At 48.2% G+C, this 21,938-nt stretch overlaps 1 protein-coding gene across 1 annotated transcript in view; it reads right to left on the bottom strand.

Moving 5' to 3' along the window:
* Myo1h (myosin IH) overlaps positions 1-14,961 on the bottom strand; it is a 37,218-nt gene extending 22,257 nt beyond the window's left edge. The window contains exons 1-9 of the mRNA XM_038344541.2: positions 14,836-14,961; positions 13,529-13,644; positions 11,986-12,184; positions 11,169-11,249; positions 9,826-10,005; positions 5,457-5,555; positions 3,358-3,471; positions 2,915-2,986; positions 2,149-2,268 (exon numbers count right to left, since the gene is read on the bottom strand). Coding sequence (XP_038200469.2) covers positions 2,149-2,268; positions 2,915-2,986; positions 3,358-3,471; positions 5,457-5,555; positions 9,826-10,005; positions 11,169-11,249; positions 11,986-12,184; positions 13,529-13,644; positions 14,836-14,961 — 1,107 coding nt within the window. The remainder of the gene's footprint in view (positions 1-2,148; positions 2,269-2,914; positions 2,987-3,357; positions 3,472-5,456; positions 5,556-9,825; positions 10,006-11,168; positions 11,250-11,985; positions 12,185-13,528; positions 13,645-14,835) is intronic.
* Between the last annotated feature and the right edge of the window lie 6,977 nt (positions 14,962-21,938).

A 21,938-nucleotide genomic window follows, 5' to 3' on the forward strand; every position in this document is an offset into this window, starting at 1 on the left:
AACTTCATTTTTTAAAGTATTTATATTTAGTGTGTGTCTGCCACCTGCTTGTAGGTACCCACAGAGACCAGAAGAGGGTGTTGGACCTCCCTGGAGCTGGTGTTACAGCGGCTGTGAGCTGCCTGACACAGGCACTGGGAACCAAACTTGGGTCCTCTACAAGAGCTTTTAACCACTGATCTGTCTTTCTAGCTTTTACTCAGAGGGTTCTTGTGTTGAAACTTAATCCCCACCGTGAGGCTTTAAGAGGAAGCTAAACTTGACCATGGAGTTTGGAGGTAGGGCCTCTGGGGAGGGTCATCAGCTAGATAAGAACATCAGAGCAGAGCCCCTGTCATGCACTGCTGACTTCCTGTAAAGAGAGAGACCAGAGCCGACGCACAGAGCATCTCCTCTCTTGCCATGTGATACTCATCCCTCTCGTCATCGTTACAGGAGAGGAAAATGGACTGATCCAGCTGGCTTTGTCACTTTGCGACATTCAGAGCCCTGTTGTTGTCCCTAAGGTTGAGACTCTAAAGCTCATGGCTCCTACCTTCTTCTGCAGTGGCTCACAGGGCAACTGTTGGGCCCGTCAGGCTGCTTCTCCTTCCAGCCCCCGAGCTGGACCTGCCTGTGGCTTGTCTAGGCCAGCAATACCTTGCCTTCTGCTTCTTGTCATGATTTCATGTCTCTCCAGCCTCCGAGATTTGCATTTGATCCAAAAACCAACAATGAAAAGTGACCTACAAACTGCCCAGGAAGTGTGTGCCCAGGTGACAGGAGGCAGTGGCATGAATTCCACTTTATACCAGAAAAGGTGGGCACCTCCCAACGAGGCGTGTGTCTCTCCAAAGTCCATATGTCAGAAATATCTTCAGATCATTAATACCAATATTTGGAGGACAAGGTCCCAAGAAGGGGCCACCAAGACGGTGAGGGGCCACTCACCAGCACATCCTACCTTACAGTGGATTATCCTCTTTCTTGTCAGGGTGCTGGAGGAGACTCCATTACATACAGCATTGTGCTCTTAATTCCCCAGCCTCTGGAACCCTAAGCTAAGTAAACTTCTACACTTTTCCATCACCCAACTTGTGGAGCTCAGTTGGAGCCACAGAGAATATGCTTGCTATTACTAACTTAAAGATTTATAATCGTGTGTGTGTGTGTGTGTGCACGCGCGCATGTGCGCGCACACATATACCACATGTGTTCCAGTATGCAGAGAGGCCAAAAGAGGTCATCTGGGTCCCCTAGAGATGGAATTATGGGTGGCAGATGCTGGGAACCGAACTTGCATTCTCTGCGAAAACAATGGCATTCTTAACTGCTGAGCTATCCAGTGCCACTTAATTTTTTTTTTTTTCCCCGAGACAGCATTTCTCTGTGGCTTTGGAGCCTGTCCTGGAACTAGCTCTTGTAGACCAGGCTGGCCTCAAACTCACAGAGAACTGCCTGCCTCTGCCTCCCAAGTGCTGGGATTAAAGGCATGCGCCACCACCACCCAGCCACTTATTGTTTTTAACAGGACACAGCAGGCTCTTCTGTCGGAATGAACTGAGATGCTGCTTCCCCCAGTCTGTATTCTGCTCTCCAGGCCTACAGTCATGCCTTAATTTCTGGCCTTAAATAAACTCCCGTCTTATCTGATTTCACTTAAAAAGGAGAAATGACCCACTTAAAAACAGGCATTCGGGCAGGGCGGTGGTGGCGCAGGCCTTTAATCCCAGCACTCGGGAGGCAGAGGCAGGCAGATCTCTGTGAGTTCGAGGCCAGCCTGGTCTACAAGAGCTAGTTCCAGGACAGGCTCTAAAAAAGCTGCAGAGAAACCCTGTCTCGAAAAACAAACAAAACAAAAAAAAAAAAAAGGCATTCGGAGGTCAGCTGCACATTCTTAGGCATTATTAAAATCCTATGATTGTAGAAAGCTGCTGCATGTGCCCAGAGCCATCTGGTATACCACAGGTGCTGTGGGCACTAGACTTCGGGAAGTACTGCCAAGCCATCTGAGGTGCACACTTACTGTGTGCAAGGCATTGGAAGACCCAAAAAGACAGAACCCCTGCCTACGAGGCATGTACAGTCCATCCTTCAGAACCTCTTTACTATGATGATTTTAAGACACCACTTCAGTGCAAACGAGACATGCAACACATGCTAACCCACCTGGTTGACCAGGGAGGAGTTGATTTTATTGACCAGCCAAGTAAATGTCCGCCCGTATATGGCCTTTGCCATGGCATCTCTAGCATAGACAGAGAGCTCTACTGTCAGTGGGCATATCACCTAAAGGAAGGGTAAGGTGCGTCATTACTGACAGGATGGGCCCCGCCCCTCAGTTTTCACACTGGTCTTCGATGGGGACTGAGCAAAGAATACAAGTTAGGAGACCAGGACCCAGTCCTGGTGTCCTGGTGTTTGCAGACTGAGCTTGGTGCAAAGCTGGGAGCGTTGACAAACACAGAGAAAAGCCATGGTGCAGACAGCGACAGATGCCATGAGGAGAAAGGTGAGGTTGAGGCAGGTGATCAGGGAAAGGGCCTTGATTCAGGGCTCACGGGGCTAAAGGATGAAGAACAGGGGAAGGCATTCCAGCAGAGGGAGCAGCATGCGCGCAAAGACTCCGCAAAGGAGGCAGCAAGTCCAAGGCATGACCTGGTGTGGTGTGGTGGGGGGAGGGGGAGAGGGAGGGTAAGAGATGGGAAAGGGGTTGAGGGGTGGGAGGTAGGGATGATTAATGGGGATGGAGGAACAGAGGGTGGAGGAATAGGGGTGTGGGTGTGGGAGACAAGGCTGAGCTCCCGGCAAGAGCTGGACCACTCAGGGCCTGGTGGGCTGGGTTTGGAGGTTTGTTACCCACAGAGGACATCAGAGAGCTACCATCTGAGTCAGGCAGTCATGGGTGGGGGACACATTATCTCTCCCTTTTCACCTTCTCTGTTTTGGCTTCAATCTTTCTGTGGGTGAGAGCTTCCAGGAGAACCGCCGGGCAGACCCCCAGGAGCTGCGTGAAGGAATTTGGCTCTCATTCAGTGACTGTAGAGAACCTGTGTCCTCTCCAGATCCAGGGTCCCCCACCCTCATCACTTTAGGGAGAAAGGGGCCTCACTGAACCAGCTACGGTGGTTCACTCCTGTAATCTCATCTCTCAGGGGACAGAGACAGGATGATGCCAGTCCAGGCCCAGCTTAGGCTGTGTAGTGAGATCTTATCTCAGAAACAAAACAAAAGACAGAAGCAAGTTCAGTGGTCATAGCTCCCCATAATCTTCCTAACTGGCATCAGCAGAAGCATGTAGTACTGGCCATCTGGACTGCCCTGGGCACTGGGGACCAGGGCACCCCACCCCACTGCTCTTCAGAAAAGGAAGGTCACCTTGGCGATCCACTTGATTTCGTGCGTGTCCGGAACGCGGGCACAACCTTGTCTGTCCTCCTTGAAACAAATGTTGCCCAGGTGTAGGACGCTGGCAATGATCCCAAAGAGGTTCTAGAGATGTAGGCAAGCGGGGGACAGAGGCAGAGAAGTCAGCAGCACCTCTTTGACAAAGTGCATTGAGATGTCTCCTCCCCCAAATCCCAGCTCAATCACAGAGCCAGCTGCCTCCTCGCTAGAAATGGGCCCTGGTCACTTCTGGTACTAATTATCTTAATGAGGAGTAGAGGCTGGATGGGAGCCACTCTCATTCCCCAGCACAAAATATAAGTACATAAGCATTTTATTATTTATTTATTTTTGGTTTTTTGAGACAGGGTTTCTCTGTGAAATAGCCCTAGCTGCCCTGTTACTAGTTCTGTAGACCAGGCTGGCTTCGAACTTACAGAGATCCATTTTATAAAATCAGTTTATAAGCCCGGCGGTGGTGGCACACACCTCTAATCCCAGCACTGAGGAGGCAGAGGCAGGCTAATCTCTGTGAGGCCAGCCTGGTCTACAATGTGAGTTCCAGGATAGACAGGACTGTTACACTGAGAAACCCTTTCTCCTAAAAAGAAAAAAAAACATTCTTATTAAAAAACAGTTTATAAAACAAATTCCCAACTAGCAGAGATAATGTATACCTGTAACTCTAGCACTTGGGAGGCTGAGGCAGGGGGATCACTAGCGTTCCAGGCCAGCATGGGCTATGTAGCAAGACCATGTCTCAAAACAAACCAACCAACCCCACAGGTAAACCATTCAGTTTTCAAATAGCATGTCTCAAATATTCTCATTTTATAAGACAACCTTTAGTTCTTGAAAGATAAACAGATTTATAATCAGAATGGAAAATCAAAAACCAAACTTCTATTTAATGTTTATCTATGATGCAATTTGTTTCAAAATTGTAGAGTAAATAAAGAATAAATGTGCAAGCCCAGTGGCTCTAATCAGGACTGGGTGTAACCTGGGCAGGGACCATGTCACCTCCCTCTATGAACACTGCAGAAACAAAGCTGACCAAAGAGCAAATGCCCATTTTCTATTTGATTAGGCTGACTGATCTTTTATAATTGTTCCCATACAACACATGAGGCAGATTTACACTCAGCATTCTTTGTTATTTGTCTCCAAGTGCTTGCATTACAATATGTGCTATATGTCACCCTATTCATGGTCACATGTGCATGTTCATGTGTGTGCACGTCCATATGTATGTGCATGCATGTGTTTGCATTTGTGTGCATGGAACCGAGGACATCTCGGGTGCAGGCATCGTGTCTACCTTTTGTTTATTTTTACCAGTTCCCTCACTGGCCTGGAACTTACCATGCGAGCCCAAGACCCCTTTCCTCTGCCTCTTCATTGCTGAGATCACAAGTGTGCACAGGAACACCTGGCTTTCTTTTTCTTAGGGGGCTGGAGAGATGGCTCTGTGGCTATGAGCCCGTGTTGCTCTTACAGAGGACCTGGGTTCTTTCCCCAGCATCCACATGATGGCTCACAGCCACCAGTAACTCCAGATCCAGGGGATCTGGCGCCCTCTTTTGGCCTATGTGGGCATCAGGCATGTATGGGATATACCAACATACATGCAGGCAAAACACTCATACACATAAAATAAGACTATTAAAAATATTATTTAACATTGAGTCCACTGGAATTGGAGTTATGAGTGGTTCCCAGCTACTTGACATGGGTAATGGGAACCAAACAAATCGTCTGCAAGAGCTACAAGTGTTCTTAACTACTTCGCTATCTCTTCAGCTCCTACACCTGCTTTCTTTTTCTTTTTTTTTTCTTTTCCCCCAGCCCCACCTGCTTTCAACACAGGTTCTGGGGATCAAGACCTCTACTGACTGCACCATCCCACTGCCCTGCCACAGGTCTCTGTCGACTGCTCTATCCCGTAGACATATCTGGGACATTAACTGCTTATCAGTTCCTCCAGCCTTGACACGTGTCTTTATTTGCTAAATTCAGTGATTTTACAGTGACCAAACCCCCAGGAAAACAGGATAGTTCCCATCCAGACAGAACCCCAGGGCCTTTACCTCAAGGTCAGCTTCTGTGAAATCAATGACTAAAAAGGCATTGAACACAGTTTTCCAGTCGTTTTTGTCGTTGATAGGCGACTCTCTGGCACAGAGACCCTATGACACAATTGGGTCAGTTTGTGGCATTTTAAGGACGGTTGAACATGCACACACCTGTTCCTAACTTGGAGTGGCTCTCTGATCATTCAGAACCCACTCCTGTAATGTCCCAAACTGTAGACATGCTTTTAAACCACCTAGAAGAGATTGTTTGATGGCGACTTCTTATTTTCAATCTTATTTGGTATTTCATCTTTAAAAATCCCTGTCCTGCCGGGCGGTGGTGGCGCACGCCTTTAATCCCAGCACTCGGGAGGCAGAGGCAGGCGGATCTCTGAGTTCGAGGCCAGCCTGGTCTACAAGAGCTAGTTCCAGGACAGGCTCTAGAAACTACAGGGAAACCCTGTCTCGAAAAACCAAAAAAAAAAAAAAAAAAAAAAAAAAAAAAAAAAAATCCCTGTCCTGAGAAACTTTCAAAGCTAGTGATCAATATTTTCAGCACCTGTTTTAAACCACATTTCCTCTTCTATTTTGCTAAATAGCTGGAAGGCGTTTGTCTAAAAGGGATCAGCTGAAACATGCAAAGAAATAGCAGCGCTTAAATTTGGATGATGGCCCTGATGCGCTTGGGGATATTCAGCAAATAACAAAAACAAACAAAAATCCCTCACTCCAGGGCTAGACTGGAGGCAGCCCCACTGGAGGAGGGGAGGATGCGCACTTGACAGACTGATAGGCAATACGCACTGATCGGCAGTAGAGACAGGATCAGACTTTCAATTAATTTTGAGTGCTGCCTTTTAAATAACAGATCCACTAATGTCACAATTTTTATTGCATGCATTTATTTATTGTGTGTATGTATGTATGTGTGGGCATATGCATGCCAGGATATGTGGAGATCAGATACAACCTGCAGGAGTGGGTTCTCTCCTCCTCTATGTGAAGCCAGGTGTAGTGGCATTTTGTTGTCTCTGGGTTTTTATTAATCGTGTGTCAGCCAGGGATAGAACTTACATCATCAGATTTTGATGCAAGTGGATTTATCCCTTAAGCCATTGTTGCTGGCCCTACAATGTCACACCTTAAAGAGGAAACAGCTTAGACATTTTAAAAGTTATTTTGCATTTGGAATAAAAGGTGTTCCCAGTTTGTTGGCTACCTAAAGATCCATCATATTAAAATACATCTGTATTGTAGACAGTATTCACTGAGAATCAGCCAGAATAAAATTCCCAGTTTTAGAAAATCAAGTTCCATGTCTGTGAGTTCTGTATCCTCACATTCAACCAAAAATACTCAGGTAAGTTACATAGCACTGAGCATGTGCAGACTTCTGATATCATTCCCTAAACAGTACAGTATAGCGGTGTTTAATTACTGTGCCCATGAGTCTGTGCGTAGAGGTCAGAGGTCGATCACCCTCCACCCTATTTTTTGAGTCGGGGTCTCTCACTGATCCTGGGGCTCACTGATTTGGTTGGTGAGGGACACTCACCCCCTAGAACATGTGGCTCTGGTGGGCACTGGCCTTCTCCCCAGTCCCTCTGCTTTGCTAAAAACTGTTAGATTACATTTCTAAAGCTAGCCACCAAGGTCTGTTCCCTTATTTGGCCACTTCCTCCTCCTGAGGTCTACCACCAAGGTCCAGCTATCAAAGTATTGAAATCTAGCAATCAGAACCTTCTTTGAGCCATGTGGTGGTGGCGCACGCCTTTAATCCTGGCACTCGGGAGGCAGAAGCAGGCAGATCTCTGAGTTTGGGGCCAGCCTGGTCTATAAGAGCTAGTTCCAGAACAGGCCCCAAAGCTAAAGAGAGAAAACCTGTCTTGAAAAACAAAAAAAACAAATAACAAAAAAGGCTCACCTAATTAATATGCCCAATTAAAATTAAACACTTACTCCTAACATGGGGTTTCCCCTTTACCTTTATAAACTGCCATTTTCCTGTGGGTCACATCCATCTTCTTTCTATCCCGAAGTCTCTGAGACAAATATCCCTACCTCCTTTCCCTTGTTCCTCCCCTCTTCTCCCTTGCCCTCTGTCTCCTCTACCACCTCATCCTAGGCCATCCCAACCCAGATATTCCCTCTTTCTTTTCTTAAAAATGACGCTTGCAAGGACCGAGTCAGAAAGCAGCCACTTCAGCTTCTCTTCCCGGCTAACAAAGGGGTCTCCCTGTGAAAACAGGTGTTTGGGGGTGGTTTGTGCCTATCTGGGGTCTGGGAAGAAACCCCGACTATGTGGGAGTCCCCTTCAGTTAGACTGGCTGGATTTGAGCCTCAAGGGCCCTCTCTCTTGTCTCTGCCTCCTCACACTTTTGATGTGGATGACAGGGATTCAGACTCAGGTCCTCATGCTTGGAGGGCAAGCACTTTACTGACTGAGCCATCTCCACAGCCCCCGTAACTTCCTAAAGCAGCATTTGTATTGTATTTGGTCAGGCAAAGGACCTGAAGACAACTTAGCATATACAGGAGGATGCGTAGGTCATATGCAAACTCTTTGGTGTTTTATATAAGACTTGAGCTGAGCACCTATGACGGGTCCTAGAATGGATCTCCATGGAATCTGAGCAGCTGTCCCTTCCCACATCTTTTCCTGCCCCCTGCAGGCACAGCGTGTGCACATCTGTCTCTCTGAGACACACAGTTGGTTTAGAGCAGTGCAAACTGCTGGACATTTCCCCGACATTGTGGGGCATCAGGAAATGGGCTAAAAGGCCGGGCGGTGGTGGCGCACGCCTTTAATCCCAGCACTCGGGAGGCAGAGGCAGGCGGATCTCTGTGAGTTCGAGACCAGCCTGGTCTACAAGAGCTAGCTCCAGGACAGGCTCTAAAGCTGCAGAGAAACCCTGTCTCGAAAATCCAAAAAAAAAAAAAAAAAAAAAGAAAGAAAGAAAGAAAGAAAGAAAGAAAGAAAGAAAGAAAGAAAGAAAAAGAAATGGGCTAAAAACAAAACAACACAAACACTCATTGGCAAAGCCAGTGGGGCATATGGTTCTGGTTAAAGCAGTTGGGTCAGGGGAAAAATCTATAAAAATAAAGGTGTGTGTCTGTGTCTGTGTGTCTGTCTGTGTCTGTGTGTCTGTCTGTGACTCTGTGTCTGTGTGTCTTTGTCTCTGTGTCTGTCTGTGTGTCTGTGTCTCTGTGTGTCTGTCTGTCTGTGTGTCTGTGTCTCTGTCCGTGTCTCTGTCCATGTCTGTGTGTCTGTCTGTGTGTCTCCAAGAGAGAGATGTGATTCTCAAAGGGAACACCAGATGTTTGGAGAAGTGACTGAGGCTTCTCTCACTTCACTCTGTTTCAGTCAGTCCCAGATCAGGCACCAAAGATGACAGACACGTGGTTACACTGGGAAAAGAGGTCCTTAAAAAGAAACGCAAAGCAAACCCACATCAGCCTGGCTCTGAGAACCAGCTGTGGGCTTCTCAGACGTAGGAGAGTCTTTGCTCCTCTCCGTTTGACTTGGCTCTTTAAAGTCATTCCTGCTTTCCTCCCATGGGTTCTGTGCCACGCTGCTTTCCTGTAACGTTTGCTCTCTCCCCCCTGCATTCTGCCTGGCCACCTCAGTGCAAAGCCAGGCCCAGTGAGGAGGAAGTGGTGGGGGGGGAAAGCTCTGAGCAAAGAAAGGTGCTAATGGGATCACATGCTTCACACAGCCTGGGTACCTTAGAACCCTGGCACAGGATGCAGAGAAATGAATGCTTCGGAGTTAACCTCTGAATGTCCCTCTGACAGTGCTAACTCCCAGGCCCACTCAGGGACGGCCGTGCTCTTTCCACCTCACAGTGGAGCTCTCAAAGGGGAAGGCAGGGAGCTGGGGAGAGTTCTTTCCAGACTGGTGGATGGGGCAGAGAGGGACAGCAATGCCTGTCAGACCTGCACCAGCAACTCTACCTTGACTGCATGACAAACCTAACGGGAGTGTGTGTGACACTGAAAACCAGGACCCTGAGCATCCTCAGCCGGTGCTGGACCACTGAGCTGCATCCCTGTATCAGCTCTGGCATCCCATCCCGCTCTGGAAGGACCACATCTACATATCTGAGGGTTGGCTCCAACATGTTTGTTCATTTTAGTTTGTGCCGGGTTTCAAACCCAGGGCCTTGCACATTTGAGGCCAGTGTCCTGCCCCTGGTGGTGTTCCCTCTGTTTCTGAGATTGTTCAACCGAATCTAATTTTCACCGGGAATTAGACATTGGGTTGCTTTACCAAGGGGAGAAGGCTTTCGGCCACCAGAGAAGATGTGTTAGCTTGCTTGTATCGTGCAGAAGGGTACAGCCAGAACAGCAAAGACCCAGCTCCCTCCTCCCGAGGGCCACCAACCTGGGAGAGGTACTTATAGAGCTGGGGGTCTTGCTCAAGCCCCAGGGAGGTGAGGCGCTCCACTTCACCACCTGCTAGCAACTGGTAGAAGATGTGGAAATTCCGCTCCCCGTGGTTTTGGTAGACAACGCGGGATTTTTCGATCAAGTAACTGATGATGTGCCCACCTACGGGGATGCCCTGTGAAACAAAAAATGCAGGGGGTGGCTCTGACAAGCCCTCTCCTGCGGTGGGCCTGACCAACTGCAGTGGTCTAGCTTAGGGTGGTTTGGGGGGAGTCTCAGTAGCAGACTGACTTCAGCTTTACTGTGTAGTCCAGGCTAGCCCTGAGCTTGCACTCTTCCACCTCATCTCCCAAGTGCTTTAAGATTTGAATGAATAACAATCTCTCAGGGTCAATGATTGATGTTTTTAGGCTCTGTTTTTTGCCCACTACAAGGTCAGGAAGGTACTTTCTCAGCTTGTTTTACCATTTAATGTTTTGGACTATAGTCTCCCGTGCTAATTTTAAAATAACTTAAAATGTGTATGTATTAGTATGTGTAGGTGTGTGCAAGCAGGCATGCACATGTACCATAGCATATATGTGGACGTCAGAGAACAACTTTCAGGATTTCGTTGTTCCTTCCTTCCACCATGTGGGTTCTGGGGACCAAACCATGGCCATCACCCTTGTGGAGCAAGTGCTTGCGCACACCAAACCATCTTGCTAACTCACACAATTTAATTTTTGTGTATGGTGTGAGGTAAAGGTCTCCTAAAATCACTATTAACACTTTGTGTCATTGGATTGGATGAGTTTATTTTATTTTTATTTATGTATGCTTGTGAGCCATCATGTGGTTGTGGAGACTTGAACTCAGGCCCTTTGGAAGAGCAGCCAGTGCTCTCAACCTCTGAGCCATCTCTCCAGTTGGAAAGATGACCTCATCTCTATTGACTCTGGTGGTGATTTTGAAAAGTTTTTTGTTTTTGTTTTTTGGTTTTTTTTTTTTTTTTTTTTTTTTTTGCATGCCTGGAGAGACAGCGCATATCCTGCTCTTACAGAAAGGAGATGGGAAGCAGAGATCCCCAGGAAGTTCACAGGCTAGCTAGCCTGACCTGTAGAGCGATGGAACAGGAGACCTTGTCTCAAACAAAGCAGGTGAGGACTGAAATGTCCTCTGACCTCGGTGTGGGTGCCGTGTGCTTAGGAGAGCACCCCACGCATGCCTATACACACACCCACACGCAGACTTTTAAAAATCATCCTGATCCTGGATTTTCCCACCGCTTGGGTCAATAATGCCTCTTTCCCAAAAGTTACCTGGGTCCCCGAGAGCCTGCACAGGACTGTGGCATACCTGAAAGTCAAACTGTATGTCCATGTATTTTCCAAATCTGCTGGAGTTGTCGTTCCGGAGTGTTTTGGCATTTCCGAAAGCCTTTGAATACAAATGTCACACAGGGTCACTCTGGCTCACTATGCTTGGCATGTCCCCACCCCCAACAACATAAGAGGGAAACCACACTTTATCTTCTAAAAATGGTCCCTAGTCACAGAGGAGCCCATTCTAATGCTGTATTTTGACACAGGGAAAACGAGGGGGGTCCCCCTAGAATCTCAGAGGAGAGCTATTAGAAATCACCCAGGACAGTGTGTGTGCCTTCAGTGTGCGTGACTGGCAACTGTCGCTACACCCGCCTCACACCCAAGGACCAGCTGCAAACCACCGTAGCTGAGCATCTCCTACAGACAGGACAGGCACGCAGGGCGCAGTGACTTGTTCTGCACCAGCCCACATGTTGGTGCATTGTCATGGCAGCAGTGACAATCCAGATGATTTCAGTTAGCAGGAGATACTAATCCCATGTGCCGTTGTCATTTGTGCCCCCGGCCCAAGGCCTCTGGAGACTCCAGCATCCTGAGCAGATACCTTCCTCAGCTGGGAAGATGGCTCTGGGCCAGAGGGCTTTGCTGAGGCTGATGGGGATTGCATCCGAACCTGCCCACCTCACTTCAAGGTTATGTGACAGTGACCTCCTTCCCCATGACAGTGTCTGTCAAACCCCTCTTTCTCAGTAGTCACTTGCCTATTTTTACTGCTGCACCCAGGCAGAGGGCTCCTTTTCCTTGGGGGCCTCCTGGAAGTTCCCACAGGGGTCCTCAAGGCCACTCACCTCCAGAATTGGAATGGACAGCAGCAGTCTGTCTCGGGCTATTTGGAGTGACTGCGTCATCGGGCAGGTCACTGCGAAGTACTGGAGGATCTTCTTGGAGGCCTCTGTCTTCCCAGCCCCACTCTCTCCAGAGATAAGGATGAAGTGGTTGTTTAGCTCTGAGCACATCATGCGGTAGGCGTTGTCGGCGATGGCATAGCTAGCGGAAGAGTGGACAGAAGCACGCTGCTTCTTAATGCTGCTCACTTGCCCTGTCTCTAAATGACTGGGCAGAAAGACCAGATACCCTGTTTCTGGAAAGCCACAGAGAGACTGTACCACCTCAGAAAAACCCCTCTGCCAGGATCGTCTGAGAGGCCTGCCACAGAGAACACTGATGACAAACTTCGGTGGCAGAGTTAAAGGCAAGGGGCACCTTGTCGGAATCTACCCGTGTGAAGTTGGCGGTAACTGCAAACGTGGCAGAATCTAGGATCACCTGGGATGTGGGCTGGTCTGTGGGAGACTGAGAGAGAAGATCTGCCCACCACAGATGCCGTGCCTGGGATCCTGGGATCTTGGGCTGTGTAACTAGGGACAGAAGACTGAGCAGTAGTGAGGATACAGTATCTCTGCTTCCCCATTGCAATGGCAGATGTGCTGTGACCAGCTGATTCCTACTCCTGCCTCCTTAGCCTTCCCCTGCAAGGGGGACTCGACCATTTGTCCCCCGAGTTGCCTTCCCCATGATAGCTCATCCCAGCAACAGTAAGGGACTGAGACAGCCTAATCGATCTGATTCTAGAGATTGTGAATCAAACACACTGTCTACCATCAAGTGTACTTTTTTATCCATTTATGTTTCTTTTGAGAATAAGCCTGGTGCTAAATCACACTCCGTGAGACATTCTATTAACCGTAGGTAGAAACATCTTGTCTAAGTATTAGATAGCTCTATAAATATGACAAAATGCTGTTTTCTCTTTCCTCAACACCTCGAGTGCAGGGGAAACCAAAGATTAAAACTCTGATGCTGTCAGCCCATGAGGTGAGACTACCATGAGCATTTTATTCCTGGGATCAGAAGAGAAACTTAAGCTCTCCTGAGAGCTGGAGAGCTCAGGACTCAGTGGTGTAACCACTGGTGGTGCTGAGGGAAAAATCTGTAGATGTTTTAAGAGGAGGCTTCGCCTCCAAGGGGAGAACTAGCCTGGAAGTTAGCAGCAGAGGGACGCAGGAGGTTGAGTTGCTCAGGACCAGACCAAAGGGGCCCTTAGCTGTAGTGACTCTCAGGCACCAGCAGGTGGCGCCACAGCAGCCACATCCCAGAGAAGATGACTCTAGTCACTGACATTTCTGAGGCTCCACAAAGAACCCTCCTCATTTTCTACTGCTTCTGCATGCAAAACTGCAGGACCTAAGGAGCATCCTTCACGGAGACGGGGGATGGACTGATGGACAGACAGATGGACAGACAGACATGAAGAAGGAAGAGAGACGGAAAAATATACAGTGGGGGAAAAAGGCATCTAGGTTCAGTCATGACCCTGGAGCAGCTGCTTACACGTGTGGTGGTAGCTCAAAGAAGTTAACCCCTTGATAAAGCTCCATCTGGCTGGCAGTGTAGATCCCCAGCTCCTGGTACGGATTCACGGACACAAGCAGGGTCCCGATGTATGTCTGAAGGAAGGGACCACACCACACGTGAGGAATTCTGTGTACGAATAGTGTCACGTTCAGAGGTGTGCAGACGGTAACCTCGTGGAAAGGCGAATTAGCTACAGGGCTTCCAGAAGGTTCCATAGAGGAGGGGACAGGATCTCAACAGAAACAAAAATATTTGTCTTATAGTGAGTGTGCATGTGTATACATACTATAAAGTGTGTATATATACTATGTATATGTTTATATGTATTATACTATATGGTGTGTGCATATACTATATATGTAGTATATACTGTATTATATGTTATAATTCAGTATGTTGAAGGTTACTAGAAAAAATATTTCTTAAATTGTATGTTTTATCCTGACTTTCAGAATCATCACCCTTAGCTGTACAATGGAAACAAACTCTGTATTAGCAAAGTGTAAATGACGTGGGGTCACAGGGTCATCAGGACTGACCCTGAGACCAGGCACAGCTTCCCACCCTCAAGGCTCTGGTTACATTGATTAAAGTAGCGGAGAATTTTTATCAGAATGCTCTTCTCTCTCCTGGACCCACAGTTGATTTTTGTCCTAGTGATTAAAAACCTGTTTGATGTAGACATCTGGTCCTCTGTGGTGTGAGACAGCAAATTCAGAATCTGAAAGCGCCCCACATGTTTTCAAAGGGACACAAATATTTTTGTTTCTGCATTAAGACATAGTGCCTTGCTTGTTTGTAACTGTGTTCCGAGGGGTCTTTGGCAGGGGTTAGATTGTAAACATGAGCACGTGGACGTGAATCTGAGCAGAGTCTCAGCTGGAGTCTGGAGAAGCGCTGGCAGTGGGAGGCTAGCGCGGGGTCTGGAGCGCACGGAAGCAAGACGCCCTGCATGTTCAACCAGTGAAGCTAATGCCCAGACGCCCACTCGGGGACCGGCTGTTATCCTGCTGTTAAGCCAAGAGAAACTGCATCAGGAAGAAAGGCAGAGCAGAGCAGTGGCTGCCTGAAACCCTAGACTGCTCCTGGATTCTCAACTTAGGTAAATTGATGGAGTGTCTCTTGTGGCGTAGGGTGGTTTAAGTTACTCCTGTCTCTACCCAGCTGGGTGGAGAGCACCGCCTACGTGCCCTTTGTGGTGGGGCCATTCAAGGTCATCCAGGCTGTGCACAGGAAGAGGACAGACTGTAAAGGCAGCTGGGGAATGGGAATGGTTACGGTACATAGATGAGGTTCTCTCTGAACCGCTTGCGAAGATTCTCCAGGAAGGCGGATTCGCTGGTATAGGCGTCCAGCAGCACAAAGTCCTGCACTCCGACCTTGTCCCGGGCTGTGAGCGTCCCTTCCATGTGCAGACGGATGTGTCGCTTCCTCACTTCTTCTCTCTGTGGGAACAGAACATTCCTCTGCAGGTCACTTATGTAGAAACGTCTACCGTGGGTCTAGGCCTGCAACAAAACAGATGCCAAACCCTGGAACAGTAACGGGCCGAGGTGATGGTAACGCTAACATATCCCACCGTGTCTTTAGCATGCTTTTCCATGCTTAGGGATGCTTGGATTCACAAATACTCACCGTCGTGTCGAAGTTGACCACAGCATTCAGTAAGGTAACACCCTATGTGGGTGTGGAGCCAATGTGTGTGCACAAATGTTCATGCATATGGGGCTCACAGGCTATGCCATGTAGACCAGGTCTGCAGTGGGTTACCGTGGACCAGTCTTTTATAGTAACAAAACTGACTAATTCTGACTAAAACTGACTAATTCTCAGAACATAGCCACCTTTAAGAAGCACACAGTGTGTGTGTGTGTATGTGTGTGTGTGTAACAGCAGTGGCATCTGGCAGAAACCCAGCACCTATTGTGTGCAATACCATTCTAAAGGCTTGACTTGCAGTGTCTTATTTCATATTAATTCTGAGTTTGTTATCCTGCTGAGGTCGGTGAGGAAACTGGGGGGATGTTACAAACCACAGCCAAGGTCTGCTAAAAGGCAGAGCCAGGCTTGAGAGCAGCCTAGGAGCTGAGATGTCTCAGTGCAACTATGAAGACCTGCGTGAGCCCCAGGACTCATATGGAAAAGCCGGGCATGACGGCACGTACATCGAGTCCCACACGTGGGACACAGTGACTGGCAGGTCCCTGGGACTTGCCGGCCAGATAGCCAGACAGCCTGACCCTTGTGTTCCAGGCCGTGAGAAATTCAGTTTCAAAGAGATTGCTAATGGACAACTGTCAGGAGCGTTTATCCTGATAAACAGCCCAGAGTGGATGACTCCTGCAGAAGAACACAGGTTGTTCCCTGGCTTTCACATGTATGCACACACATGTGCATACCCATCCCCCCACATACACACATACACAAAATAAAAATTGAAATGAACCAGCCCGACCCAGGCCTCGCTTCCTGGCTCTGTCCTTGATGAGAGTTAACTGTCTGAATTCACCTCGGAATTCCCAGAAGAGAGATGGGTCGGTTTCTTAGTCTGCTTTCTGTTGCTGAGATGAAACTCTGACCAAAAGTGAGTTGGGGGGCGAAAGGTTTGACGTGGTTTACAGGTTATAATCCCTGAGGGAAGTCAAGGAACTTCACTGGGCTGACACAGGCAAAGCGACTCAAGGCATCACAGGGAAGGCAGCTCAATCACCTCTGGAGGACCCGGGACACAGTACCCCTGCAAGCTCCAGGCTCAGCATGTGAACTATGTATTAGAAGATGTGACAGCATGCTCCACAAGTAATTACGTCACAGTCAGAGCACATCTTCCTTGGGTACCACCATATGGTCAGAAATCAAAGACAACCCAGGACTCAGTCGCCAAGAACAAGGAAGAGATGCTCCAGGGCATTGCAGTGTGCCTCCATCACCCCCTAGAGGTGACAGGGTTAGCATGTATAACTTCATGGGGGAGCAGAGCAGGTGGGAGGTAGTAAAGGCACAGCTGGAAGAGAAAGGCCAAGGTCCTCGAACACCAGCCTGGAAGAGACAGGCCAAACCTCGAACACCAAAGTGGAAAAGACAGGCCAAGGTCCTCAAACACCCTGAAGTGGCTGTCACTGTACAAACAAAGGTAGGGGACTCACACGGTTACCCTGAAGTGACCGGCTCTGTCCAAAGGCTGGAGACAGCTGAACAGTTAGGAGTGCCCACTGCTCTTGCAGAACGACTGAATTCAGTTCCATGGCATGCGGCTCACTACCGCTTCTTCTGACCTCCACAGGCACCTCACACACAGGGGCACAGACGCACAATTTAAATTAACTCTTTAAAAGGTTGGTAGGTTTTTTTGTTTTGTTCTGTTTGGTTTTTGTACCAAAACTACTTCAGGGAAGAAGTGGAAAATTATTTCAAGAGATGGAGCAGTAATCATTAGCTTCCCACAAGTCCAGCTGAGTCCAGCTCTACAGCTTAGCCCTCCCCTTCTACCATGTGCACACACAGAGATGCAGTGTGTAGCCAAACATGCGGTCCTACTATGTGTACACACAGAGATGTAGTGTGCTGCCAAACCTGCAGTCTGTAAATTGAGGTGCTCTTAAATCTACATATGAGTGTAAAATTTATCAATAAAATGATTAAAACCAAATAAGAGTATTTTCCAACCAGAGAACAGCAGAGAGTGTTCTCAGATGAGATGCAGAGAGATAACGTTGGAGAAAAAGATGGAGGTTAGACTCCAGCGATGAAGCTTCTCAGAAGGAAGGGAAACTAAAACTACAGCTCCAAAGCCTCTGTACCGGGAACCAGCCGCTTCATTTCAGAGCCTGCGCGGTCACGAGGCCACCCAGCTAAAAACTCAGGCACAGCTGCCTGTGCCCATAACTCCAGCATTCAGCGGCAGAGACAGGCAGGTGCTGGGAGCTCACTAGCAAGTCAACACAGCTGAAATGGCTGGCTTCTGGATCATCAAGAAACCGTGCCTCAAGATGAGGCAGCAAGCATAGGGAACAGAGTGGCAACCCAGGACTCTGCTTGGTTCGGGCTACAAACACACTGCCTTCCTAATGATGCATTTGACAGCCTGGGGCCTTGATCTGCACACGCTGTGCACACACACCTCTGAACAATGCACCAACTGCCTCTTAGCAAACTAGGAACTCCGACTTGCACCCCAAGCACCGGACTGCAGGCACACACCCTGAACAAGGGATGCATCTGTCCTAACAGCCATTTAGTGGTAGATTCTATTCGTCTCCCTGCAGTTGTGTCTGAGGTGAGAGCAGGAGACACCGATCGCTCCTGCAGTGGCTTGGGTGCATGTGCAGTGAGGCAAACTGTGTCCTCTGAGCGAACGTCAGGGAGAATCCCCTATTAACTTCATATGCACATTTGGGCATGTGTATAATTAAGTCAGATGCATTATTTAAAGGGACATGCACACTGAGCAAAAGCCTTCCCAGTTTAAACCTGTCACCAAGCCTGATGATCTGAGTTTGATTCCTGGGCCCCACGTGGCAGACGCTGTTCCTTGGTTCACATACACACACATGAGAGAGAGAGAGAGAGAGAGAGAGAGAGAGAGAGAGAGAGAGAGAGAGAAGTAATAAGAAAAAACTTTAAAAATTGGTCAAAAGACTTGACTGGACCTTATTACAAAGAAAAGTAGATAAATGATCACTGAACACAGTGCTCAAGACAATTAATTTTCAGAGAAATGGAATAAAAGAAATGAAGATTTCACCAGAAGAGGTCAGGTGACCAACACCACCAAATGTGACTGAGCTCCATGTCAGTTGCTGGCAGGGAAGGGAGTCTGGCAGTTTCTAATGAAGTCAGCCACAGCTCTAGCCTTTGATCAGCACTTCACCCCTAAGTATTTACACAAGAGCGATGTAAACCCAGGCCCACAAAAGACTGGAACACCAAGTTCAGCCCGTGCACGGCTTCATTCAGAATGGCCTGGAACTGGACACAGTCCAAAGACCCATCAACCAGAGAATGGATGTGGCCCATCTGCACTGAAGACCCAACGTAGCAATAAAAGCAAAGTAAAGGGTTTGAGAGAGCGTGGAAGACCCTCCCGGATATTGTGAAAGAATGGAGATACAAAAGGGCATGCACCATGCGATGGCATCTGTGTGACTGTCTGGGGCAAGCAGAGCTAATCTACAGTGGTCACTCGGAACAATTGTCGCCCGCCCGGTGGGGGTTGCCGGGGGAAGGACATTTGCGCAGTGACGAGAACTTTCTGACTCGATAGAGCTGTGAGTCGGCTAGCCACAGACACATCGCTAGCGTGCGTGGCGTTCAGCCTGGGTGTGCTTGATAGACTCTTACCAGACGGAACCACAAAAATGACGGAGCTGGATAGAGAGGTGGAGGTCCATACGAAAATATAGTGGCTAGACGGGTTGGGGCAGCATGCTATCCTGTTTGCTTTGCAGACCCTTTAAAAACTTTTCTATAGCAAAAAAGCTTTTAAAACAGTGACCAGCAGATGTCTCCCTATACCAGCCCAGAAAAACTGGACCCAAGATAAAAACAAACGTACCTTCCTTGGTCAACTGAAATCAAGATCCAATCAAGACTGGATGGGTACTGGGAACTGAACTCATGTCCTCTGGAAGATCAGCAAGTGCTCTCAACAGTGGAGCCATCCCTCCAGCCCTAGCTGGACACCTCCAGAGAAGAGACACGTCCCTTATCAGTATCCACACAGTGCAGTACAGGGAAGGTAGCCAGGCGCCTGCGCAGTGAGCCCACATCATGGCAATCTGGAGGCGGCAATGAGCTTATTACAGGTTTATGGGCATTTGATCTGCTTCACTAATGTCAATGCCGTCACTGATGCTCAGGGTGGCACCATTTTTATTCTTGGGAATCTGTTAAGTGCATCCTGGCATCCTTGGACTCGGCTTATTTTCCTAAGCTCCACTGCTTGCCAAGGAGCCAAGATGGCGGCTGTTAGAGATGGCTCAGTGGTTAAGAGCACTCTCTGCTCTTGCACCCACATGTGGTTGCACAATCACCCTTAAGCTCAGTTCTGTGGGGGCATGATGCCCTCTTCTGACTTCCAGGCACACATGTGAAGCATAGACATACATGAAGGCAAAATGCTCGTCATACACAAAATAAAAAGAAGAGAAGGAAGGAAAGAAGAGGAGGAGGAGAAATAATCAATATGTTTTAAATTTTCATTGGCTTTGCCCCGTGCTAAATATACAGTAGACGTGTAAAAATAGTATCAATGCAGTTACTAAACACTTGGGTTTCTCAAGGAACATTTGAAGTTAATTTTTTGACCTCACACACAAACACAATGTATCATGATCATATTGCTCCAACTGCCCCATGCCTCTTTTTACCTTCACATCTTATTTTTATAACCCCCTGAAGATTTTTTTTTTTTGAGACAGGGTCTCAAAGTATGACTAAAGCTGATCCTACCCTTGCAGTCCCCCTGCCTCAGCCTCCTGAAGGCTTAGGATCCCACCACTGTGCCAGCAACAGTTTGGATTTTGTGAGATTTAAAAATTGCTATTTTATATGTACAAGTAATTTGTCTGCATGCATGCCTGGGTACCATGTGTGTGCCTGGTGCCCACAGAGATCAGAAGAAGGCATTGAATCCCCTGGAACTGAAGTCACGGTTGGCTGTGAGTTGCCATGTGGATGCTAAGAATTGAAACCAGGTCTCTGCAAGAGCTGGCAGTGCTCTTAACGCTGAGCCATCTCTCCAGGCCCCACATTGTGGATTTTAATGAGTTCTCAGTTCTCCAGACATACCTCATCAGGAGAACGCAGTTCTGTGTTTTAATTTCCCTGGAGACAATTGATCTCTATGGCTGGAGTGTCCACTAAATGCACATTTAAGGACAGGTCTGCCTTCATCACCACCATCATCACCACCAGCGGTGAGGGAGGACATGTCACGGCATGTGGAGGTCAGTAGACAGCTCCTCTGGAGTGAAGTCTCTCCTTCCACAATGGGTTCCTGGGGTTGAACTTGGGGTGTCAGGCTTGCACATTATGAATTTTTATCTGCTAAGCTACCCAGCACTAGATCTACCTTCCAGTTCATAGTGTACACAGTCGCCCCAAATGCATGGACAATAACACCACTAGAGAACCTATAAGCTAAGAGGTGAAGACACACATTGAAAACACAAGGAGAGACCATCTCCTTCTTGCAGAGATGGCAGCAATGACAAATGCCAACTAAGACAGCTAAGACCCTTCACCAGTCTGCCAGCTGCTCCAGGTCACCCTATGACACCACGGGTCCATTCTTTGGCAGACTCCCAGGAGCGGTGACAACCTGATCATGTCGTGGTGAGGTTCGTGTGACCCAGGGGACACTAGAGCCACAGAATGGGAGTGAAACATGAATTGCATACATGTGAGTGAATGAGGCCTTCGTAAAACTATTAATTGTCTTATTTTTAAAGCCATTATTTTCAAATGTAGATTTAAAATGTTATTCATTTATTTTATTTTCTATATGTTTGTCTGGATGAATACAGAGGTCAGAAGAGGGCATTGGATCCTCTGGAATAGGAGTTACAGGTGTTTGTGAGCCACAGTGTGGGAGCTGAGAACCAAATCAACGTCCTCCGCAAGAATAAGTGCTCTTAGCTGTGGAGCCACCGCTTCAGCTTCCGGAAAGCTGTTGTTTTTAAACAGGTATAATAGGGCCCCAGACCTTGCTAGGCCATCAGACCCTCGCACAACTGACTCCTGCCGTCCCGGTTGGAAAATTCAGCACACAGACAGCACACCAATGGACAATTATCCAGCCCTGCTAAAAAGGACAGACTGATACAGATGAGCCTGAGAAAGCCTTACCTGCTGGGAGGTTGAGCCTGGTGGGAAAATGGGAATCTTTTTTTTTTTTTTGGTTTTTTGAGACAGAGTTTCTCTGTGGCTTTGGAGCCTGTCCTGGAACTAGCTCTTGTAGACCAGGCTGGCCTCGAACTCACAGAGATCCGTCTGCCTCTGCCTCCCGAGTGCTGGGATTAAAGGCGTGTGCCACCACCGCCCGGCGGGAAATGGGAATCTTACCCACTTCTGAGGGAAACAATTCAGGAGAGCCTGTGACCAGGCAGCCACTCCAGTTGTGGCCAGTGTAGAAGAAACAAGCAGGGATACCATGATGACATGTAACAGTTCCAAGAGACCACTCCCCAGTCTCAGAGATAACACCACACCACCAACAGTTCTGCAGGCTACACTGCACCAGGTGCCTGTGGGGGGGGGGGGTGCAGGTGCCTGAGGTGACTTGGTGGAAAACAGATGTGGAGAACAGGACTTGTCATTGGGACAATGCCAGCGGAGACTAAAGCAGAAAGGGTCCGACCCCAGAATCCATGTACTTGGAAAACGC

The sequence above is a fragment of the Arvicola amphibius genome, chromosome 10 (assembly GCF_903992535.2).
Source record: "Arvicola amphibius chromosome 10, mArvAmp1.2, whole genome shotgun sequence".
In the NCBI taxonomy this organism is placed as follows: Eukaryota; Metazoa; Chordata; class Mammalia; order Rodentia; family Cricetidae; genus Arvicola; species Arvicola amphibius.